The sequence below is a fragment of the Megalops cyprinoides genome, chromosome 4, assembly GCF_013368585.1.
Source record: "Megalops cyprinoides isolate fMegCyp1 chromosome 4, fMegCyp1.pri, whole genome shotgun sequence".
NCBI lineage: Eukaryota > Metazoa > Chordata > Actinopteri > Elopiformes > Megalopidae > Megalops > Megalops cyprinoides.
The window spans coordinates 44875393-44895748 of record NC_050586.1 but is presented as its reverse complement, the minus strand read 5'-3'; the positions used below and the strand labels follow the sequence as shown (position 1 = coordinate 44895748).

Sequence of the window (20356 nt, the reverse complement as noted above, 5' to 3'; positions counted from 1 at the left end):
CTTGGATGAAATCTCATTTGGTCAAAAAAAATCAGTCTGATCAAATAAATATTAATACATTGTACATATTAACTGATATATGTGAACCGTATTCCACTGTTGCTGTTATTTGCATTGATGTACAACTAAAATATCAGTGATAAGCCTTAAGTCTGAGTTCAGTTTCAATTCAGCCAATAACTGAACTGTTTCTCTGGATTGGAGATGGTTCATTTGAAACTGTTAGTGAACGGAATTGTATTAACTCATGTGTCTTGTTTTTTGTCCAGGTCTAATGCTGATATTCACACCCGTTCACACCCTCAAGGAGACAAGGGGTGTAGGCTGAGTTCACTGCATGAATATTCAGTGTGTAAATGAGAGTCCCCTGGCCTTTGTGAGGGTGTGTATTCAGTCACCTGAGCAATGTGAAAGAGATGGGCTTAATTTTACAAGTGCCCTGATAACAAGTTTGCGTTCTACTTGTCCGGTGCCTACGTAGCACACAAATTCAGGAAGTTATTCATATGTCCTTCCTTAATGACCAGAGCTATTTAACATGAGAGTAGCTTCCTCAAAGGTACAGCTTCATCTGTGTCCCACCAAAAAAAGAACCTGGTATTTTTTTCCAAGAGTCACACATCATACACTGTTAACAATGTATACTTTTACATCTGTCATTATGCTGTGCTCAAGTTGTCAGTTTCTGGGCAAGCATATATGCAAATCTGTGCTTTTAGTTACATATACCAAGAATAATGACGATTATATTATAACACAGTCTGGCCAATATTCTGTGTTTGTGAAAATGCTCATGTGTTGCTCAGTTTGTTAGTGGCAGTGTAAGAGTGAAGGCAGAAATTTAGTACTGTTTTAGTACCTCACTGTCCTCTAAATGATGGGCAGTAAATTCAGATGAGATGTAAACTTCCAATTTCATTAATTTCCTCTGAACAGTGGCTGAATAAAATGAAAACCAACACGGCTGGCCATTTGTCTAAGCAAATGAAACAGACTCATAAGCACATATAAGGCATTCAAATATAGTATTATTGTTGTATTTTCACTTGAAAATACATTTTTTCAGTATGCAAGGTTGTGTAAGCATGAACTGTTCCTGAAACTTGCATTGGACAGACTTTTTTATTTTTGACAACATTTTAAAACATCACATTTCTATAATACTGACCATGAGAAACAAATACCTGTTTTATTCCATGAAAAACTGACAATATGAGATAATGGGACTAACTTGATTTAGTGGATATGCTACACTCCAAAAGGGTTTACAGGAAGGCAACTGCGGTATCATTTTACGTTAAGAATAAAAACATTTTGATTACCTAAGACTATATAGTTAAATAAATTAAATGAATAACCTCTACATAAAACATATAAACAAAACATCTTTGACCACAATAAGCATAAGACAAGCAGAACCATTCTTGCCTACCCATGACATGAGGCATCAACTGACTGTAAGAAATTAATTTATCATAATGGTGGTTAGTGCTTTATGTACCCACAAAAATATGCTTCTTTTTTATACAGCTCCCCCAAAAATATTTAATCATTTTCATTTTTTATATTTCTAAATTACATCTATATTACAAAGATATATACAATTCCCATAGCATTATGGGATACACAACTAATTCTTCGAGAAGAGAAGAATAAATAGTAGGCTGAGGAGAAGCACCTTCCTGAAGTAGGTGAAAGGGCTTTCATCCTGAAAATCATACTGTTCAGCCACTGAAGAGGCAGGTTTGATCACTGCAGTCAGAGAGCATGGATTAGCGTAGCTCAAACGTCAACATCTGGAGGCACACAGTCAGAAGCAGAGGGAGTACAGGCAAGGATGGCGTAGAAGCAGAATCCACCAATGTCCGGGCATGACTGAACCTCCCGTAACCCCGGAGCTGAGGTTGGACTGTGATGTAACCATTTATGATGCGGACCAGGGGAGGAGGAGGCGGCTCCTGGGTGATGCTGCAAGAAAAAAAAAGTGAATGACATGCTAGACAAAGATGGTCTGCAACAGTTAATCCTAGTGGAACACCTTTACACAACTTAGCATCATTGATATAACAGGATTTAAACTGAGGAAGAAGAATGATGTGGCTCATGGTTGAATAACAGCTTTAGCAAGCATTTTAGTCACCATTCTGCATGTTAAAGAACTGCATGTAGCTGAAGTGATGTAGCCCATTTAAACCTACTCTCTTGATTAATCATATTCTTAAAACCAGCTCTCTAGATCTCTCCCATGTTACAAACAGAGGTGCAGCATTGTTATTCAATAAAGGCCCACTTCAAATGTAGGGAAACTAGCCACATCTCACCCATAACAAATGCATGTTGCACACATGGATTCACTCCAAACTGGGAATCTATTATTATATGCTGGTGATACCAGATGCACAAAAGTCCCCAAAACTGGATGTTTGTAAAGATTTTGGAAATAGCAGTTATTAGTCAGTAGTTAAATCCTACCAGCGAAAAAAAGGTTTACACACAAACATTCTTATACAGGGGGTAAAGAGTCTTGTCCATGAAATCCAAACTCTCTTCTGCCTAAACCTCCTGGAAAGGCGGCTGTGCCTTTTAAGGAAAAAAAGGACAATAATGGAAATAATAATGTGCTTGAAAAAAGGGTTCCTTCAAGAGAACCACAACCAATTAAATGAGGTTTTACTGAGACATTAGACCGTACAGCGGGAGACTTTGTCAGCTGGTGGAAATTTGCCAGCTGGCTCTGAAGCTAAAGACCTCAGAGATGGATGGCAGTGGAATCCAGGACAGCAGGCCTCACTCAGTCCCGTGAGCCTGCTGAGAACTGCCATTAAATCATTTCAGCCGTGCCTTTTGATGTCCACTCTGCCAAGGCAGCACAAGTTGCGACTGGGAACTGGCCAGTCAAAACAAATCGACAGGTTCTCAGGCGGCGATTAGCCAGGGACAGGTCCAAAAAAATAAACAGACATATACGGATGGACCCCCGTTGCACATTCGACTTGCTTGATAAAAACACAGGATGAAATGTGTTCTTTGAAAGACTTCAGTGGGATATCTAGACTTGGAGTTCATTAACAGAAAAACACAAGTGTATAAATGGAAAAGTCTGCAGCCAAGACTGACCTGAGCCTGAAATAGGCTTGCATATTAATCACGGTGAGATCAAAAAGTTTGTCTTGATCATTGGCATGCAAGTCTCATTAATAATATTTACTTTGCATTGACTGGTCTTGAATAAAGCAGAACATTGGACATACTCCTGGATTTTCTGCTTATTTTACAAGTCAATGCAGAGTGGTTATTCATTTTTCTCTGGCTATTTTTTTCTGTTCCAAAGCCATATGCCTGTTTAGTTTTGTACAAACTGCATCACAAGGTTCGGTTCTCTGATAGTTAAATGAAGTGGGTGAGGTGTGATCAAAACTGATGTTTCAGCATGCAGCATCACATCACAGTAAAAGAAAATGAGACTTTATAGTCTTTTATAGTCATGTTTCAAGGAATGTACTACACATTTGAAGTGTTTTGACAACAAATACAAAGGAAAACTGGAAATAATGATGGCAAACAACCATCAATACCATTTAATGGACAAAAGATTCCTTTGATAATTATCAAGTCAGGCTGTGATTTTGTATTTAGATAGTGACTGGAATTCGCACACTGGCGACCTCAAAACGGAGATGCCTGATTTATAAAATGTGTCATGGCGAACAGCTTTGTTTTAAATATGAAAATTGTATTTGAAAATTCCATAATAAAACAACAGAAATTGCCAGGACATAAACTGGGCAAACTCTGAGCCTTTAGTTAATAAAAAACTGGGGTCAAATACACAGTTTCAGAGTTTCTGGTTGTAAAATGCCACGTGCTTCCAACATCTGTGTCAACAAAATGGTTCTCAAACAGATGGGGTTCAAGAAGCCTCTTGCCATCCTCTACCACCATTTCAATACAACTGCTCTTTTCTGACCACTCTCAATCATATGTAGAGTAAACTGCACATACTTGTCAAATGGAAATTACTGTAGATATAAATATTCCCAGTCATTTTGTTCTGTCCCGCTTAGGTGACCCTCATGCAGAGCTGTAGTAATGTATTTAGTATGCACATATACTGTGTGTCTCACTGTACAAAAAGTCCAACCTTCTCATGCAGGATGAATTTGTGTTTCAAAACACACTCTGAGCTGTGGTAAAATTCAAACTCCTAGACAGAGGTAAAACAGCACCGTAACCAAAGGTCAATTTGTGACACCATAGGGGTTACAGATACAACAGGTTAAGTTATCTGCTCTTTGGCAGAGATAAAGTTCTTGCTTCTTGGCTTGCATCAGGATGAATTCTGAAAATTTATCTGTGTCACCATTTAACCACATCTAACTGATTTTAACCACATCTTAACTGATGTTAAATATGTAATTTTTGACATCTACATAAATATTTGTAGTATTTTCAGTCCTGAATAAAGACATAGTATATCTATTATTTACTTTTAAATTTCCATACAATACATACCAACCATATTTTATATGGGAGATGGATTGAAGAGGACAAAGTGTAAAGGCAAAAAGTGGTGTTCTAGACTGTAAAGTGTAAGACTACACTCTAAAAAATAATACACTGGCTCCACTTAAAAAAATTAAGGTAACAATTTGCATGGATCTTTTTAAGTAATTCCAACTCAGCTATTATTGAGTAAATCCCATGAGACTTTTATAGTACAACCAGCATCATTTGCTTTGTTCTCAAAAAGCTTAATTAAGTCGAACCAACTTAATTCTAATGAAAAAGTATTTTGTGACATTAAGCCGTGCCCCCTGATGCTGTAGCTGCGCAATAAGCTCTTCCATCTCCTGGAGTAATATCTTCCTCCTCCTTTTTTTGGCAAATAATGTTTCAATTAATCAACAAAGGAACATAACATAAAATCAGTGCACAGGGGATAACACACAAAGCAATTTCTTTTGCCTCTAACATCAAACATAGTAAACTGGGTTTTCATTTCAAAACAATGATTCTCCTACTACTCAATTTCACTGCACAGACACACACAAACACCTTGCTCTGGTAAGAGGGAACTACATAAAAGGGGAACACAGACGCACTCATGGTGGGTAAAATAACAGTCAATCGCCACAAGGCATGCTGGGAAGCTCCGCCCACTACCCCAATGCACTACACAACTCTACAATTGCTGAATTAGTGTGCAGATATACAAGTTGCACTAACTTAATACTTTTCTATTGTTAAGTGAATGCAAAAATATTTATTCAAAATCGATACGTATCTAAGTTAAGACAGTTTTATTTTCATTTTGACCAACTTCTTAAAATGAGTTATCAACTGATTAAAACATGTACATGTAACAAATTAGATTTTTTATGCTGAAAAAGCTCTTGATTTTAAGCTTTACTCACTAACCCCATTAATCATTTTTAGAGTGTACAGCTCATAAAATCTTGTTTTGCCTGGGGTGGTTTCTTCGTTATTTGAGCTCAAGTTATTTGAGTTCAAGATCCATATAACCCTGACATGCCAGTTGGGACACACTCCCATAAAGAAATGAATGGGGAAGGATACATATCAAATTAGTGACGCAGAATGCAATCTGACGGGATGCACTCTAGCCTCCAGTAGACCTGCAGGAGGATGGCCAAATCCCACAGATAGCACAGTTTACCTTGCTGCCCAGACATGAAACAAGAAAGCAATACTTGAGGATCCCATCACCACAGGATGTGTGTGAGGAGCTACAGGCACTCTTATGTAGGATTAACCCCTGATAGTTACACAACTTCACAGGGCAGCAAGCAGTCAGGGCTTCCAAGTGCAAGTCAGACAAAAACACAAAGATGATTATGATTTTATGATTTGAAACATAAATGGTCACTCATCCTTCTCAGATCTCAAAATGAGATCTCTGCTTTTCTATTAACTGAAGCACAGCTTTGTGGCCTGTTGAAAACATGACTTCATCACATGCGACTTTTCGTCACATGTGACATAAGACCTGTGTACTATAAGACTGTCCAATCACTACCTGAAATGATCCATCTTTGACTAATCAGTGATCTTCATCCCTGTGACCTCACCTTTCCTCAATGCGAACCCACAGATCGTTGAACTGCCGCAGCTGCTGCTTCTTCTGCTTGTTCCGACGCTTCTTCTTCAGCTTGCGGTCCACCTTCTCCAGCAGGTCCAAGCTTTCGGGCAGCAGCATGTGAGGCAACGCATCCTCCTCCAGGGGGCGCTCCTGGTGCTCATGCAGGAAGGGCTGCAGATGCAAGGGGGGCTCGAGCTCCAGTCCCGTGGAGTATGGTGTATGCAGGGGAAAGGAGGCTGATTTCGAAGATCTACCGCTGGAGAATATAACAGAGGTGATCTTGTCATCATGTAACCATATTGTGTCAAGCTAATAAGCCCTTTTTGGATTAGCTGAAATGGAACATATTGTTGTGGTCACAAACACTGATTGCTAAAAATCTGAGGAAATGTCACAACTAAACAGAAAAGCCTAGCAAACATGTGGTAATATGCATACAAAAGTACATCTACGTAAAAGCCATTATTTTCACCCCATTTAAAAAGAAAAATTACAAAAGTGAAAAGAACTTTCAATCATGACAGTTTGTTTGGGACAGGTGCGGGAATGTTCACCTTAAGTCACCCTGGGAAATGATGACTATTATTAATACTATATACAACTGACACTAATAGTAATACTAGGACAATTGTTACCACAAATAATAGTAATACCAGTAGTACTAATAATAGCAACAGTTATTTTGAGAATAATACATTTTGATTCATATAATCACTGCTGCAGTGGTTTAACACATAGCCTTTCTTTGACTCCTCTCTTTAAAGGTAGTAGCTGCTTATAATGAAAACAATGATCATTTCACCTTTCATGTATCTACACATAAATGTGGCTTGAAGTAACTTTAAAAAAAATGGCAAGAATTTAAAATAACAGCTGTATTAGCACAAATATCTGGCAAGCCAAAACCCCCTCAACCCCGCTACACACATTCACAACCAAACATTCCAGTCTCTGGTGCCCCATTCATTTTCAGATAGAGGTGGGGTTTGGACACAAACAAGGATTGCTTTTCCGTGCTCAGAACAGAGGTTCATGTGCTTGTCTGATCTTAATTTGCCAAAGACAATATGATCTCTTGCGCACAGTACATCCCTCTGTTACTCATTCTGCACTGACAGCCTGTATGAGGGTAAAATTCGGTGATTCAGGTGAAGGAAACGTGACCTGATATGACCGGGGCAGCAAGATGCTCTGATAACAAAGAGATTGCCACCCAGAATGCCTGGAATCAGACAAAGATGGCATAATGTGGTCTACTTATGTTCTCTCTCGAAATCGTTAATTTAAGAGGTGTATAAGGATCTTCTAAATGTGCCACACACTTTAGTAATGCCTCACCTACGCTAAGTACAAATGACACTTCTAGTATGACCAGGTATGAGTGGAGACTGCCTTTCAGAACAGCTATGTGCAAATACAGCAGGAAAAAAACTATTTACAAATGGACTCCAGGGATAGTGAACTTACCAAGCAAATGCCAGTCAGTGGCTCTTACAAGGTTAAGTAATAAATATGTCACATGTCCAACCTAATACCTTCCCTGAGTTTTATTTTCTTGTGGAAACTCTGTAGTTTCCTTTAATGATACTCACAAACTGACACAAACTGTGTTCACACCATCACATTCAACAGAACTCTGCTCAGTTGCTCCTTTTCATCTCATGGATAATGTGTTTTCTCCCATGTGTAGCTGTTAGCGCATTTAACTCAAAAAAAAATTCTTTGTGAGTGACACATGACTTCCTTAAGGTGACCATTTGTCTTTCAGATGCTATTGTGATGTCTCATTTGTGTTCTGCGTCCCAGTGCATTTGGTCTTGACATAGTTCAGTGAAAGTGGTAATGCTAAATTCATGTGGCTTAGATGGACACATCTTGAATTTCACGGCAAGTCCAAATACTTAGTCATGAAGACCTGTACAACTCACATTTCATACTCCATGCTTTGAGCACAGACTCTGCACAAACAGCACAGTGGGTCACATTTAGCAGGGGAAACACTGCAGTTGATTACGTGTCTTGAACTATTTAACCTAAATTCTTTTGCTGTGGTCCTTTTGCCCACAAGGAGGCATTCCCATACAATAAAGTAAAGCTTTGACTGTCTTAATTTCCACAGTATACAAGGAATTGCATCTGGATAGCTGACCTCACAAGAGAATCTTCTTACAAGTGCCCATGTGTTAAATATAGAGAGGTCTATAGAAGGTAATGAGGTTTGCACTGTGTCCACAACACACTGACCTAACTGGACAAATAACACCAATCTGACAGCTTCCTCTGTGTGTGTGCCTTGTACTCCTGACGTCAAAATTGACAATTACTTCATCAGTGGATTACAGGGCATTAATGCCAATAACAAATCAATTACCTCCTCACATCTGCCAACTTGAATCAGGGGACGTTGATCTGGGTAAAACAAATCCAATAATAAGCTGTAGACATGAGGACTCTGAGGAGAGGTGAGAAACTCAAAGGCACAAAATAACAAACAAATTACTGGCAAATCTCTTAATTATGTGCAGACAACACATCTGTGAGGGCTGGACATCTGGATTTTGGTCTGTGGTGAATCTGCACAAATGATGGGTGCTCTTACTAGGATAATGATTTCCATTTAAAATCCAGTCAGGTGTGTGTGTGTGTGTGTGTGTTATCCCAAATGGTTAGAAATCATATTTTGAGGGCCTAATTGTCCTGCATGTCTTTCTCTCCAAATGGGAGAAATATCTTGCCTTAACTAAGGGATGAGTACAATGCAGTGTGTTTCACAAGTATGACACCCTCAAACGCTGTAGCACATTACTGCAATGCACGGGTATGCTTATCACTGTGTTCCAGAGTGAAATGGATTAGCCACTGAGGAGTGAGCAATGTGGCCTGGGCAATGCAATGCACACATTCCACAAAACAGTCAACCTCTACTCAAAAGAGACCGCCACCCAGAGGCCCGCAAGCTCTTCCACTTCCCAACTCTGGATTTTGAGGCCCTAGGTTATCTTTGAGCATGGCCTGCCAGCATTCTCCTCTATGTTCTAATCATGCCCAGCTGATAGCTGGCTGACAAAGGTTGATGGCATGGTTTAGTAGAGGAGTCAGAGCAATGAAGACATTAGCGCAGAAGTAGTGATATTACCTGTTAATACACTGCCCGGCTGGAGTGTGCTCCACTTCGTAACCTTGACTCCTCAGCACGTCAATCACTGTGTTGTTGCCCAGGAAATGACCTGCAACATAAACAGTTTGACATTCAGGCTTCCTCCACTCAAGTGGTGGCCATCAGCAGAACCTCACAGCAGCAGTGCTAACACAGGGGAACATGGGTTCTTAAGAAACTTTGAAGCTGTTCTGGAAGATTGAGATGGCTCAAGAGCATATTGAGAAACTTTACCTTTGTGTTTTATTTATTTTGGCAGTTACGTGTAGCATTTCATCTGTCTGAAATGTTAAAGGCACATACATAAACAATTAGAAACACATACCTTCAGCTCTGACTAAAATTCTGCATATTTGGTTCCCAATCCCTCTTTCTTGGCCTCATTAACTCATCAATGACCAGCTATCAACAATAAAAACTGAAGAGTCTAACTGCACTGGAGAGCACCTTCTTCAAAACTAGGGTACAGAAGCATGATTGAGTGGGCCTGCTGTCACCTGCTCTTGGGCTTTCTCCAGCCCTTTGACCTGCAGTGAAACAGCCTGCACTCCAGGACTCTAGGTGAAGTAATGCATTGTGAGGTCAGGATGCCATGTCAGAGGTCCCCATTCTTCTCTACTTGAGCACAATGGGTACGAGATTCCATTGTGCCCACCAGCTCAGCCATACACCATATTGATGTGTAAACAAAAGCCAGAGCTTTAATCTCATCTTAATGGAGGCCAAGAGACACTTAGGCCACAAAAAGTTTCAATTGAATGGCTTTCTACTTAGACAGCAAAAATCAAGAAAAGAATTTCAACAGAGCTCTGCAATTCAATTACTGTTACATAAGATAAAATCTACATACAAATATCAGATTCATTTGGATTTACTGAAATAGAGCTGGATAATAGTAATATCTATAATACAGAACACAGAGGCAGTGGTAATTGTAATAGCAGTAGCAACAGTAAAACACATAAACTAGCTGCATGGGTTTCTGAATTTCAGCCATTATACTTTTACAATCAATTTCAGGAAATAAGGAGCAAATTTAGCTGTGGGGGAAAAATAAGTTGTAGAACTATCCTGTTTATGTGTCATTTTATATGCTAAAATGGCTGGAATGTTACACATACCGCCATGTTTCAAACTAAAAACTGGCATACTAGATGAGATGACATCACCAGAGTCCATTACAGTGCTAATTAACAGTACACAGCAAAAGCGATGGAGAGCCACGGATGTTGAATGTCTGCTGTTAGTAATGATTCACATTTCTTTTGATTCAAACAACCAGGCTATAAGGAATTGGCTTGAAAAGATTACAGCCATTTTGAAATTTTACACACACACACTTTGGGCTATTCTATTATATTTTATATATATATATATATATATATATATATATATATATATATATATATATGTATATATATATATACACACACAATTATGTATAAAAATGTAAAAATTATGTGTGTATTTGAAATAAAAGTTGCTTTGTGAAAATAAAATGCTTTCATTTCACATTTCTGTTGAACATCCTTAAATCAATTTTCCTTAAATTGAACAAATGTTCTGCTTGTGAGGGCAATGTTACATAATGAAGCCAATAATGCAAACATGTTACATTTGTACTTTTCCACAATTAATGTGACTGAAAATTTAGTCTGTGCCGGGGAGGCCACCTCAAATCCTACACATTTCAGGAAAAAAGGAAAATCATGTCAACTTTTTAAATCAGAAATTGAACAATAGTGGGTCACAATCCCAAAAATGACTTCTAGTAACCAATCATAAAATGAAGTTTCAAGAAAACCTAGGGTTTGAGATGGCTGAACCTGGTCTATGCAGATGTCATATTACCACACATAGTTCTTGAAATGTGTTGTAGTACAATTTAGACATGCACAGAAGGAAATGAACATGATTTTACTATCTTGTCATTCCAACTATCAATTTAAAGGTGAACTCTTGGACTTCTGACATGGGAATGCTCACAAAACCAGTTCATGTGTTTCTTGCGTTCTTTCTCACTCCTGTATATCCTATGAAACTAGTAAATTAATGCAAGTCTATACAAAATCAGCAAGGATCAATTCTCTGCAGCAGTTTGTAGTCCTTTCAACATTTCATATTGATAGCAAAAACAGCAGCTTCCTTTGGGCTATCCTATCAGGAACCTGGGCTTACAATGACAGGAAAAAACAAAACTGCAAAAAAACTCCAGAGAAAAATCAACAGCATGTGTTTCTTCAGTTGCCTGAAGGTTGTTTTTCTTTTTCCTCTCCCCCCTTCCACCCCCCTTGAAAAAAACCAGGCCTCATTGGATTTTCCCCCAGCTTCCCCAGGCACAGGGACAGTGTTGCACTCTGTTCCCGGGAGGAGGCAGTGGTGAAAGCCTAAGCTGGGAAACGTACCCCTTCGTGATTTATGAGAGCACAGATAATGAGGGGATTTAAGTGGGACAAATGGAATCCCTGACACAATACGGCTGCTCTGGGGAGGGGACTTCAAAGGGAGACCCACACTGCCAGCCACAGTCAGGAGGGGCTATCTGCTGAATGTCACTAATGGGATGCAATCTGCTACACTGCTACATCTTTTTTTATGTAATGCATGAACGGGGCAGGTTTCAGCTGCACAAGTTTCAATCACACCTGGAGACATACAAAACGGATCATCTACCAGGATACACAAATAATAATAACCTCAAATAAGAAAAAAGCCTACAAATCTGATGGATTTAAATACAGGACCAGAGAATCAAATGAAAACAACAGGTTATTAGAATGTTTAATCTACAATGACAAGCAAGAAAACATAAAGGCCAAAGCATAGGCCACAATTTACATGCAATCAGTTGAAATCAGTAGCCAAAAACATGTGTCTCATGTGAGATTTCTGAATCAGAATAGTAATTGCCAAACACAGGTCATTTCATATCTTAAATGTTACATCTTATATCTTATCTTCTGCCTTGAAAAGCTATTCACTTTGGGAACAGCATTTAGTAAAAGTGCCTTCTCTTTTCCACCTACTTACAGGGAATGGTATTTATTGAATTTAACAGCATCTGCATAGCTGCATCAGCAAGAAAAGTGAGGAATTTAGTTATGAAAAAAGTCTTTATTACTCTGACATGTCCATGTAGGAAATTCAAATTGGCAGACTACCAAAGCTCCTCAGCTGTAACAATTAGGGTGTGATCTAACAAACACAGCTTGCCCTGTTTATCTTAATGATGTAAATACAGATAGCCAGCTTGCTAGGTGTGGGGATGCCTTTCTGAATGAAGCTGTTTTCACATATGAACACCGGACAAGGTCCGGAGAATCAGGTCCGCAACTTGGCCGGAATTGCCCTTTCACACATGAAGCACACAACAGGAGATTATCTGTGACAGACGCGTTCTCACCTATAGGAAATACTCCGGTTTGGTTTAGGCAAGGGGTGGCGCCTGGGTAGAGTGTGCAGGAGGCAGGACATGACGCAAAAAGTACGTGGCAGAAATCGCATTGGCTGTATTCTCAACTGCCTACTGCATACTGTGTACTGCGTACTACACAAGTATATACTGTATACTGCATGCTATTTTTCAGTGTAGTACCCAGAATGCGACCATTAATAATTACATTTGTAGTATGTTACATTGTCGCTTGAAATCATTGCGTGTTTAGAAACATCCAGATTTCCTTGTGCTATTTTCCAGTTAGACGCCACTTGCATTCTCACGAGTGAAAAATATTGACGAGTTCACGAAAAGCACTCGCGAGTTGAAGTGTTTTCAGGCGTTTTCTTTTCAATGTCTTACCTTTCGGTGGTATGGGCACATAATGTGGCGTGGAGGAGGAGAAGGCAAACATAGCTATTTTACTTTTGGGTAGCCTATAAAAAATCACACATAGCCATCCAAATGGTGCTACCGGTACACATAATTTATTATTAATTATACATTTATTATAAACAGGAAGGTAAGTTTTTGTTATTTGCTATGTAATGTTAGGTCACCAGTTCACTTATCTCACTATACCTATCACTATTAGGCTACTTAGCTACAGCTTAGCTAGCTACTAACCAGATAATAAACTACTAACCAATGTTATTAATCATCGCAAGAGACAAGTTTTGGAAGTATAGCTATAGCTAACTATCTCTTTAACGATCATTGGACTCAAAATAGCATGTATTTGGAGGTATCCACAATGTCAATGAAACAGTGGAAAGCAATTCACAGGCACACAGAAAAGAGTAGGAGGCAGATGTTTGTATTCTTCCGGTTTTGCACCGGTCGCATGATAGAAAGATAGAAACGTCATCAACACGCCCACTCGCTTGCAGTGAATTCTCCGGAACATGGCCTGCTGTATTCACACATGGGCTCACTCCGACATGAGATGGATTTTGTACTAGGGAGTTGGCAGAACGAAGTCCGTCACATGTCCGGTCCGACTGATTCGGACATTTGCATTCTCACATACAGCTCCTCCGGGTAAGGGCCGGATACCTTCCGGCTTTCAGTGCATGTCTGAAAAAGGCTTGAGAGAGTTTGGCTAACTGGCACATTACCCACTCCAGAAATGTAGGGAATGTAAACACATGCAATTATTGATCTTGAAAACAGAAAAAAATCTTACGTCTTTCTGAGAGTGTATATAATCTTCCTCTGGAAAATATTCAGAATGAACTACCACTTCCTGTCAGCTCCAATGATTAGGGCAAGGACCAAGGTTAAAGGGGAGGGGTAAATCAGAGGGGTGAATTCCCCTGTGGTAGAGCAGTATCTTTTACCTGTTTCAATTAATAGTGAACATACCATCTATTAATACAGTCAGCTGTGTTTCACAGCAACATGTTTATTGTTTCACTGCCATTTTTTCAATTATCACAATAGATGGCTACTGAAGAGACTGTAAATCAAATTACTTGTATAAAATTAGATTATATTTTTTTTTTCCTCAAACAACCAATTTAACACTCATCTCCAAGCATTCACTTCTCCTACAATTTGATATCAAGTGTGGTAACTTACTTAAGCTGAAGAGAAAAGTATAGCCATTCATAACCTTTTGTAACTCAGGATGTAAGTGTACAGCTGTTCTGAGTGACTGTGTCACTTACAGCCACAGTGTCATCTCCTATAATCTGTTTATATCAAGGCCACTTTAAATACTTAATCTTTGTGGTAAGTACTTAAGAGACAAGCTATGTGATTGGTGCATTTAAGAGACGAGCTGTGTGATTGATGTGCTTAAAAGCTATACCCATCACACAAACAGTGTTAAAGGGCTACATCTTCCCATGTAAAATGACTGAGGGTGTTTATCTGTTTCGTAGTACAATATGCAAAATACTGAGAGATGCAGAGAGGCAACAATGAAGGAAACATTTCAGAACAAATTGAGTCACCCATAACACCACTCCATCCTAGCAATGGCCGAAACACAGATCTGTGTAGTGCATGCATGTATACATTTAGAAACAGAAAAATAGGTCGCTAGCTTTCCCTATTCAAAGAAATGATGTAATGTAAGATGTAAGAGCCAGTCATCCTGAATTCATCTTCAGAACTCAGTCCTGTCCTGACCACATGACACAATAGTTAGGAATTACACAACATGCAGAGGCTATTTCTGGGGAGCATCTATAATTTTTCGTTGCCTTCAGGAACCAGTGACAAGTTCTCCTAAGAGGGAGCAATAAATCATTTTTGACAGAAGAGGAAAATTGTAGGTGCCCAAATGGCCCATTACAAGTTACAACACACATCCACTGTGTGATCTCTCGCCGTCATTTGTTTCATTGTGAAAATGCCCTATTGAACCTATACAAACAGTGCAAGTTAAATTGACTGTACGTTATCACCTTTAGCGTCATTGTTCATAAGCAACACTTACTCCATATATCTTATACAATGAGATCAAATCCAGTTGTAACTCCAACACTCAAGGACTAAAATTATTATTACCACAATTATCAGTATTACATTATCACCCTGTAATTATTACGATGCCATCAAACAAAGTCTGAAAAAAACAGAAAGGAGAATGCATAGTTACTGAGGTGAGCTGAAGAGCAACATCATCTGCTTTTATCGAACTGGTTACAATTAATTTTTGCAAGCTACCCACTGTGTGGTCTAGACCCCATTTCACTGGCATTCCCAATGCCACTTTCAGGCCTTAGTGGAGTTACATGGCTCATTCACTAAAAAAAAAAAAAAAACAGATGTTAGTCTTTAGCTACTTTCAACCCCCACACAGAACACACTCCCTGTGAAGATAACAACACATTCAGAGGGGTTTGTTTAAAGTATCTCCATCATAATCCCAATTTAGAAAACCCTCTCCTATGGTGTTGACTTTTTATAAACATTTGTAGTTTTATGATTTTGCAAACTCATTCTTGCAGAAAGTGCTTTCAGACTAAATTTGCTTGGAGAGTAGGAAAAAGTAAAACAGGGTGAACAGTGACACTCAAGGTGAGAACGAATGTGAAATGTAGCCTTTGGCAGCCTGGCAACTCCAGATTCAATGGATTTTGTGTGCAATCAAACTGGCCTGTCAAACTCATCTGCACTAACTCAGTGGTGTCAAAACCTGGTTTATGTGCTCGTCTTCAATGTAATCGTAGCCTTTAAGTTCATAATTAGCCCATTTACTCAAATGAAGAATGTATCACAATGGTAGATCACACATGCACCCTATTCTAGTTACTAATAGGTAATTATACCAGTTAAGCAGAGGCAATTGGTTGGCACAAAAACCAGTAAACACATCAGGCCTCCACAAGTTGAGTTTCACACCACTGTGGTAAGCTGCGGTGACTGCCGAGGTCTGATGTCTGGAACCAGTAAATGGCCTGTTGGTTTGTCTTCCCCTGAATAGTGTTGACCTGCCCTGAGGCCAGGCAATGCATCTCCTAATTAACACTGAGATGGGCACTTGTAGAGTAATTTTGGGGTGCCTGTGCAGGGACCATTGTTAGCCCATGTAGTTTGCTTGCTTACACAGCAAGTTACCAAATGATGTGCGAAGCTGTTGCAGCATTTGGTGCAGGGATGAGATCTCCCTGCATGTGCAGTTTAAACTATGACAAACAAATCCATGTAATGGATTATTATTTGAACATGTGATGAAGTGAGTACCATTCTAGAACCATATGTTTTAGGATAACATAATGTGCCAACAGCACAATTTGATTCAGGCACAATTTTATCAGTGATGAGTCTAAGACAAAGGCATTTAGGAGCCTTGGCCCTTGTAGAAATCCCCCAACAAGACTGCCAGAGGAACCCCACAACAGACATGTAAAAAAACATGCTTTCTTAGCTTCTTATTTGATAGGGTACTTAAGCACAGAGCTCTTGAAGCCTGGATATGTGTTGTGACTATTATTCCATTGGGGTTTAAGAATAGGTTATTACGAAACGATTTAAACTAATATATTTAATTTGTACTTCTTAACAAACATAAGAGAACTATGTGCTTGTGTTAAGTTGTTGTATTACTACATTTTCCATAATGCTTTGCTCCAGCACGGGTACTGGGAAGATTGGGTAGACACAGAAAAACAAAGTTAGGCCAGTGGTGTGTATTTTATTTAATTTATTTTCTGTACACAACCAACGAATGTAACGTCAGATTAACAGCTGACACCTGGTCTCGTCAATTTTGAAGGTAGTTAATCTACAATATGAAAGTGACCTGAGACGCTTGTCTTTTGGCTCGCACCACAATGCTCTTTGTCCAAAACTTTGTTTAGAGTCAGAATCAAGTACCACTCCCTTCAATTTGTTACTCAAACAGAAATTGTTTTACTTGAAAGGAACAATCCAAAAACATTTCTCACAAGCCTTCAGATGTGGCTATGCCAGTACTGGAATATCAAGTCTCTTGGTTCTATTGGTGGTTCTCGCAAAGGTATAAAATACAGCTTTCAATACAATCTTCAGTGACCTGTCATTTTGTGTTGGAGTGGGCTCTCTAGACCAGCATAACCTGTTATATCAGACAAAGAGAAATTTGCTGAACACTATGTATTGACTTCAGTCCTTATTTGACATTTGACCATTTTTATTTAACATTCATTATACAGTACTGTATAATGCATTGCGACCTAATCTCAGCTATTGTCATCTAAACTAATGTGAATCAGTCCTAAAACAAGCAGCTCCCACTAAACAGGTCAACCCCCTCATATTACAGTCCATTGAACAATCACTGATACTATAAAATAGGAGAATGTCACCCATATACAAACTTTTTAAATGGTATTTTCATACCTCCACCTATCATTTATAGCCACTTCTACTATTTATTGTCAACCAATAACACGGCAGTGTAGCATAGTGGTTAAGGAGCATGACTCGTAACCGAAAGGTTGCCGGTTCAATCCCCGCTGGGACACTGCTGCTGTACCCTTGGGCAAGGTACTTAACCCACAGTTGCCTCAGTAAATATCCGGCTGTATAAATGGATAACATTGTAAAGAGTCTGTGTCATTAAAAAATAAAAATATCAGAGCCTGAGGCATTACAAAAATCAATCACTCAAAAAACATGGTTCAAAACAAAAATCCATAACACTGCACTTTCCAAATTCTTCAAAGTTCCAGCTGGCAATCTAATGCTTTAGCCTACTTATGATCGGACGTCTTTGTAGTGCTGTAGGCTGGAATACACCATTTAAGTGATGTGTGAGGAAAGCTTTAAGACTTTAATCCCATTTTGTCTTATTGTTCTTGATAGGGGATAATTTATACATTTCCCAGTCACCCACATGACGTGAATGGGCAAGAGAGAGAAAATACACTTTGATGATGTCTTCTACAGTGTTGTTTATATTATGATATGATTAGATTTGCTGACTGGCAGTCTGGCAAAAATCAGAGAGATTTGAAGATGAAAAACATTTTTTGATTATGTGATCAAATTACTAATCTCTGAACCATTACATCTGAAAATGGCTCATTTAGGCTGAAACAGACTGTGAAACCTTTATAAAGCTGAGATTGTGTTTCCCATTTCCTCAATGCAGGCCCAGATTTGGGCTGTGTTAATACACTTGTGAATACGTATTACCTTACAAAATGACCTTATCTACTTCTTAATTTTAATGGTTTCCTCAGAAAAAAGTTATAGTGGACTGGTAGCAGATTTTATCCCACATCTTTCAATCTGGGTTCCTCCTTTCGCACAATCTGCTTGTCCCTGTAAATTAGGGGGACTCCTCTCAGAAATAGTGCCAACCACAGGCTTATGCCGTCTCTACCTTTTCTCCACAGTTCACTTTAAAATCCTTCATTTTGCTCCCATACAGTCACACACGTTCTGCTACCGAATGGCACCTGGTGATCCCGTCGCATTGTGGCATAAAATCACTATCCAGGACTTTCTTTGCCATTGTCCCCCGATGGTGGAATGAACTTCTACACTTCATCCTTTCTGCTGAGTCCCTCTCTGTCTTCAAGAAACATCTGAATACACAGCTCTTCTGCTCTCACCTGAGCACCTGAAACACTACCCCCTAAAGGAACTTCTCATGTCTCAAACTGTCTCCTACTAAAAAAATAAATATTATATACATTATATAAAATAAAATTATTTAAAAAAAAAAAGTAATCTAATGGTTTAACGCACTTAGCTTTACCTGCTAGTTTGTACCTTGCCTGGCCAACCTTGGAAACCTGGTCATGCAGTGCTTCTAATTTTGTTGACTCCATATAGTTTTTTGCTTGTGTTGTATTGTATCTCACTTGTAAGTCGCTTTGGATAAAAGCATCTGCCAAATGTATAAATGTAAATGGAAACTGTCACCTTCATTTTAGACTCTCCTTAACCTCCACCTGCATTCAGCCATCTTGGATTTTTTCTCCATGCTGTATGTCTTCATCAAGATAGCACTTTCCCTCAAAAGAGTGTTGTGTTGTACTGTCTTTATAAATAGTGGCTGGTTTGGAAGCACTACTTGTTGTAGGATATTAACCACTGTTGATAGCTTGTATCTGTGAGTCACTTTAACTGCTGTAACTTGTTCTTAAATTGTATTATGAACACATATCTGTTCATGCTTTGTGTCACTTCAGTAGATTATGAATACAAGATGCTACAAATAATCATATGAATTATGCTACCGGCAGTTTTCTTTCCTTAATTATTTGGGTTTAAAGTGTACATTGTATTTTGCATTATACTGTGCATTTTCCTCTGCTACAGCTCTGTAAGTCAACCTGAAGTATCTACTCGATAAATTAAATACATAATAAACATAGTTTTCTACATTTACACCACCAGGGATATACAACTGCATTCAGAAATGTGTCCTATATATCCAGCTTCATTCTTTGCATTCCTTTGGTTGAATTTGATTTGAATTGTACGACTAAGCAGTTGTGTGTGGCCAGTGCACAATCCTTATTCCCCTGGACTCCTCATAAGAAAACAGGCCATTGCATTAGCCAAAGTTTTTTTTTTCTGCACAGGCTTGAACAGAATAAATGCAATTCTGCCTCAGGTTCAGGAGATGTGTGTGAGCCCAGTGAAGTGAACGCATGTATTGATCTGTTACCCAGCATCTTAAGTGGGCAGTTGACGAAGTGCCAAAATTCAATCCTATATAGTTCTACTCCATAAGGCACACAAAGCACTGCGTTTAATACAGCAGATGCCCAAGATACAATCTGTCATCAAGCTAAAAGGTTTAATTCAAGCCTACATGATGTTGGACTTGTCATGCCTATAACACTGCACTGTCAAAAATGACACACTCCCATGATTTCCATTATTACAGCATATGGCCTTTATAATTCTTGTTTCTACCTATGCTGTGTAATATGAATGCAAATCCTGGACTTGGTAACAGTTGCCAAATTTGGGGGTAAAATAAATAAATAAACAGTGGCTCACCAGTTGTGTACATGCTATGCATATCCTTCATATACCTAAACCATTATAGCCAATAATCTTCAAAGCCAAACTAGGCACAGAAGAAGAAAACCCACAATACTCTGGCCTTTCACAACCACATGACCAACAGACACTGAAGCCCCACATACGAGTGCTTTAACCAGTTGCTGTCACTTTACAGGCTGCACCAACATGCTGAGCTTCCCAT

The 20356-nt window shown here is 38.9% G+C and overlaps 1 protein-coding gene across 1 annotated transcript in view; it reads right to left on the bottom strand.

Moving 5' to 3' along the window:
* Nucleotides 1-1772: 1772 nt before the first annotated feature.
* LOC118776509 (metalloprotease TIKI1-like) overlaps nt 1773-20356 on the bottom strand; it is a 70812-nt gene continuing 52228 nt past the window's right edge. The window contains exons 5-7 of the mRNA XM_036526870.1: nt 9237-9327; nt 6090-6356; nt 1773-1968 (exon numbers count right to left, since the gene is read on the bottom strand). Coding sequence (XP_036382763.1) covers nt 1773-1968; nt 6090-6356; nt 9237-9327 — 554 coding nt within the window. The remainder of the gene's footprint in view (nt 1969-6089; nt 6357-9236; nt 9328-20356) is intronic.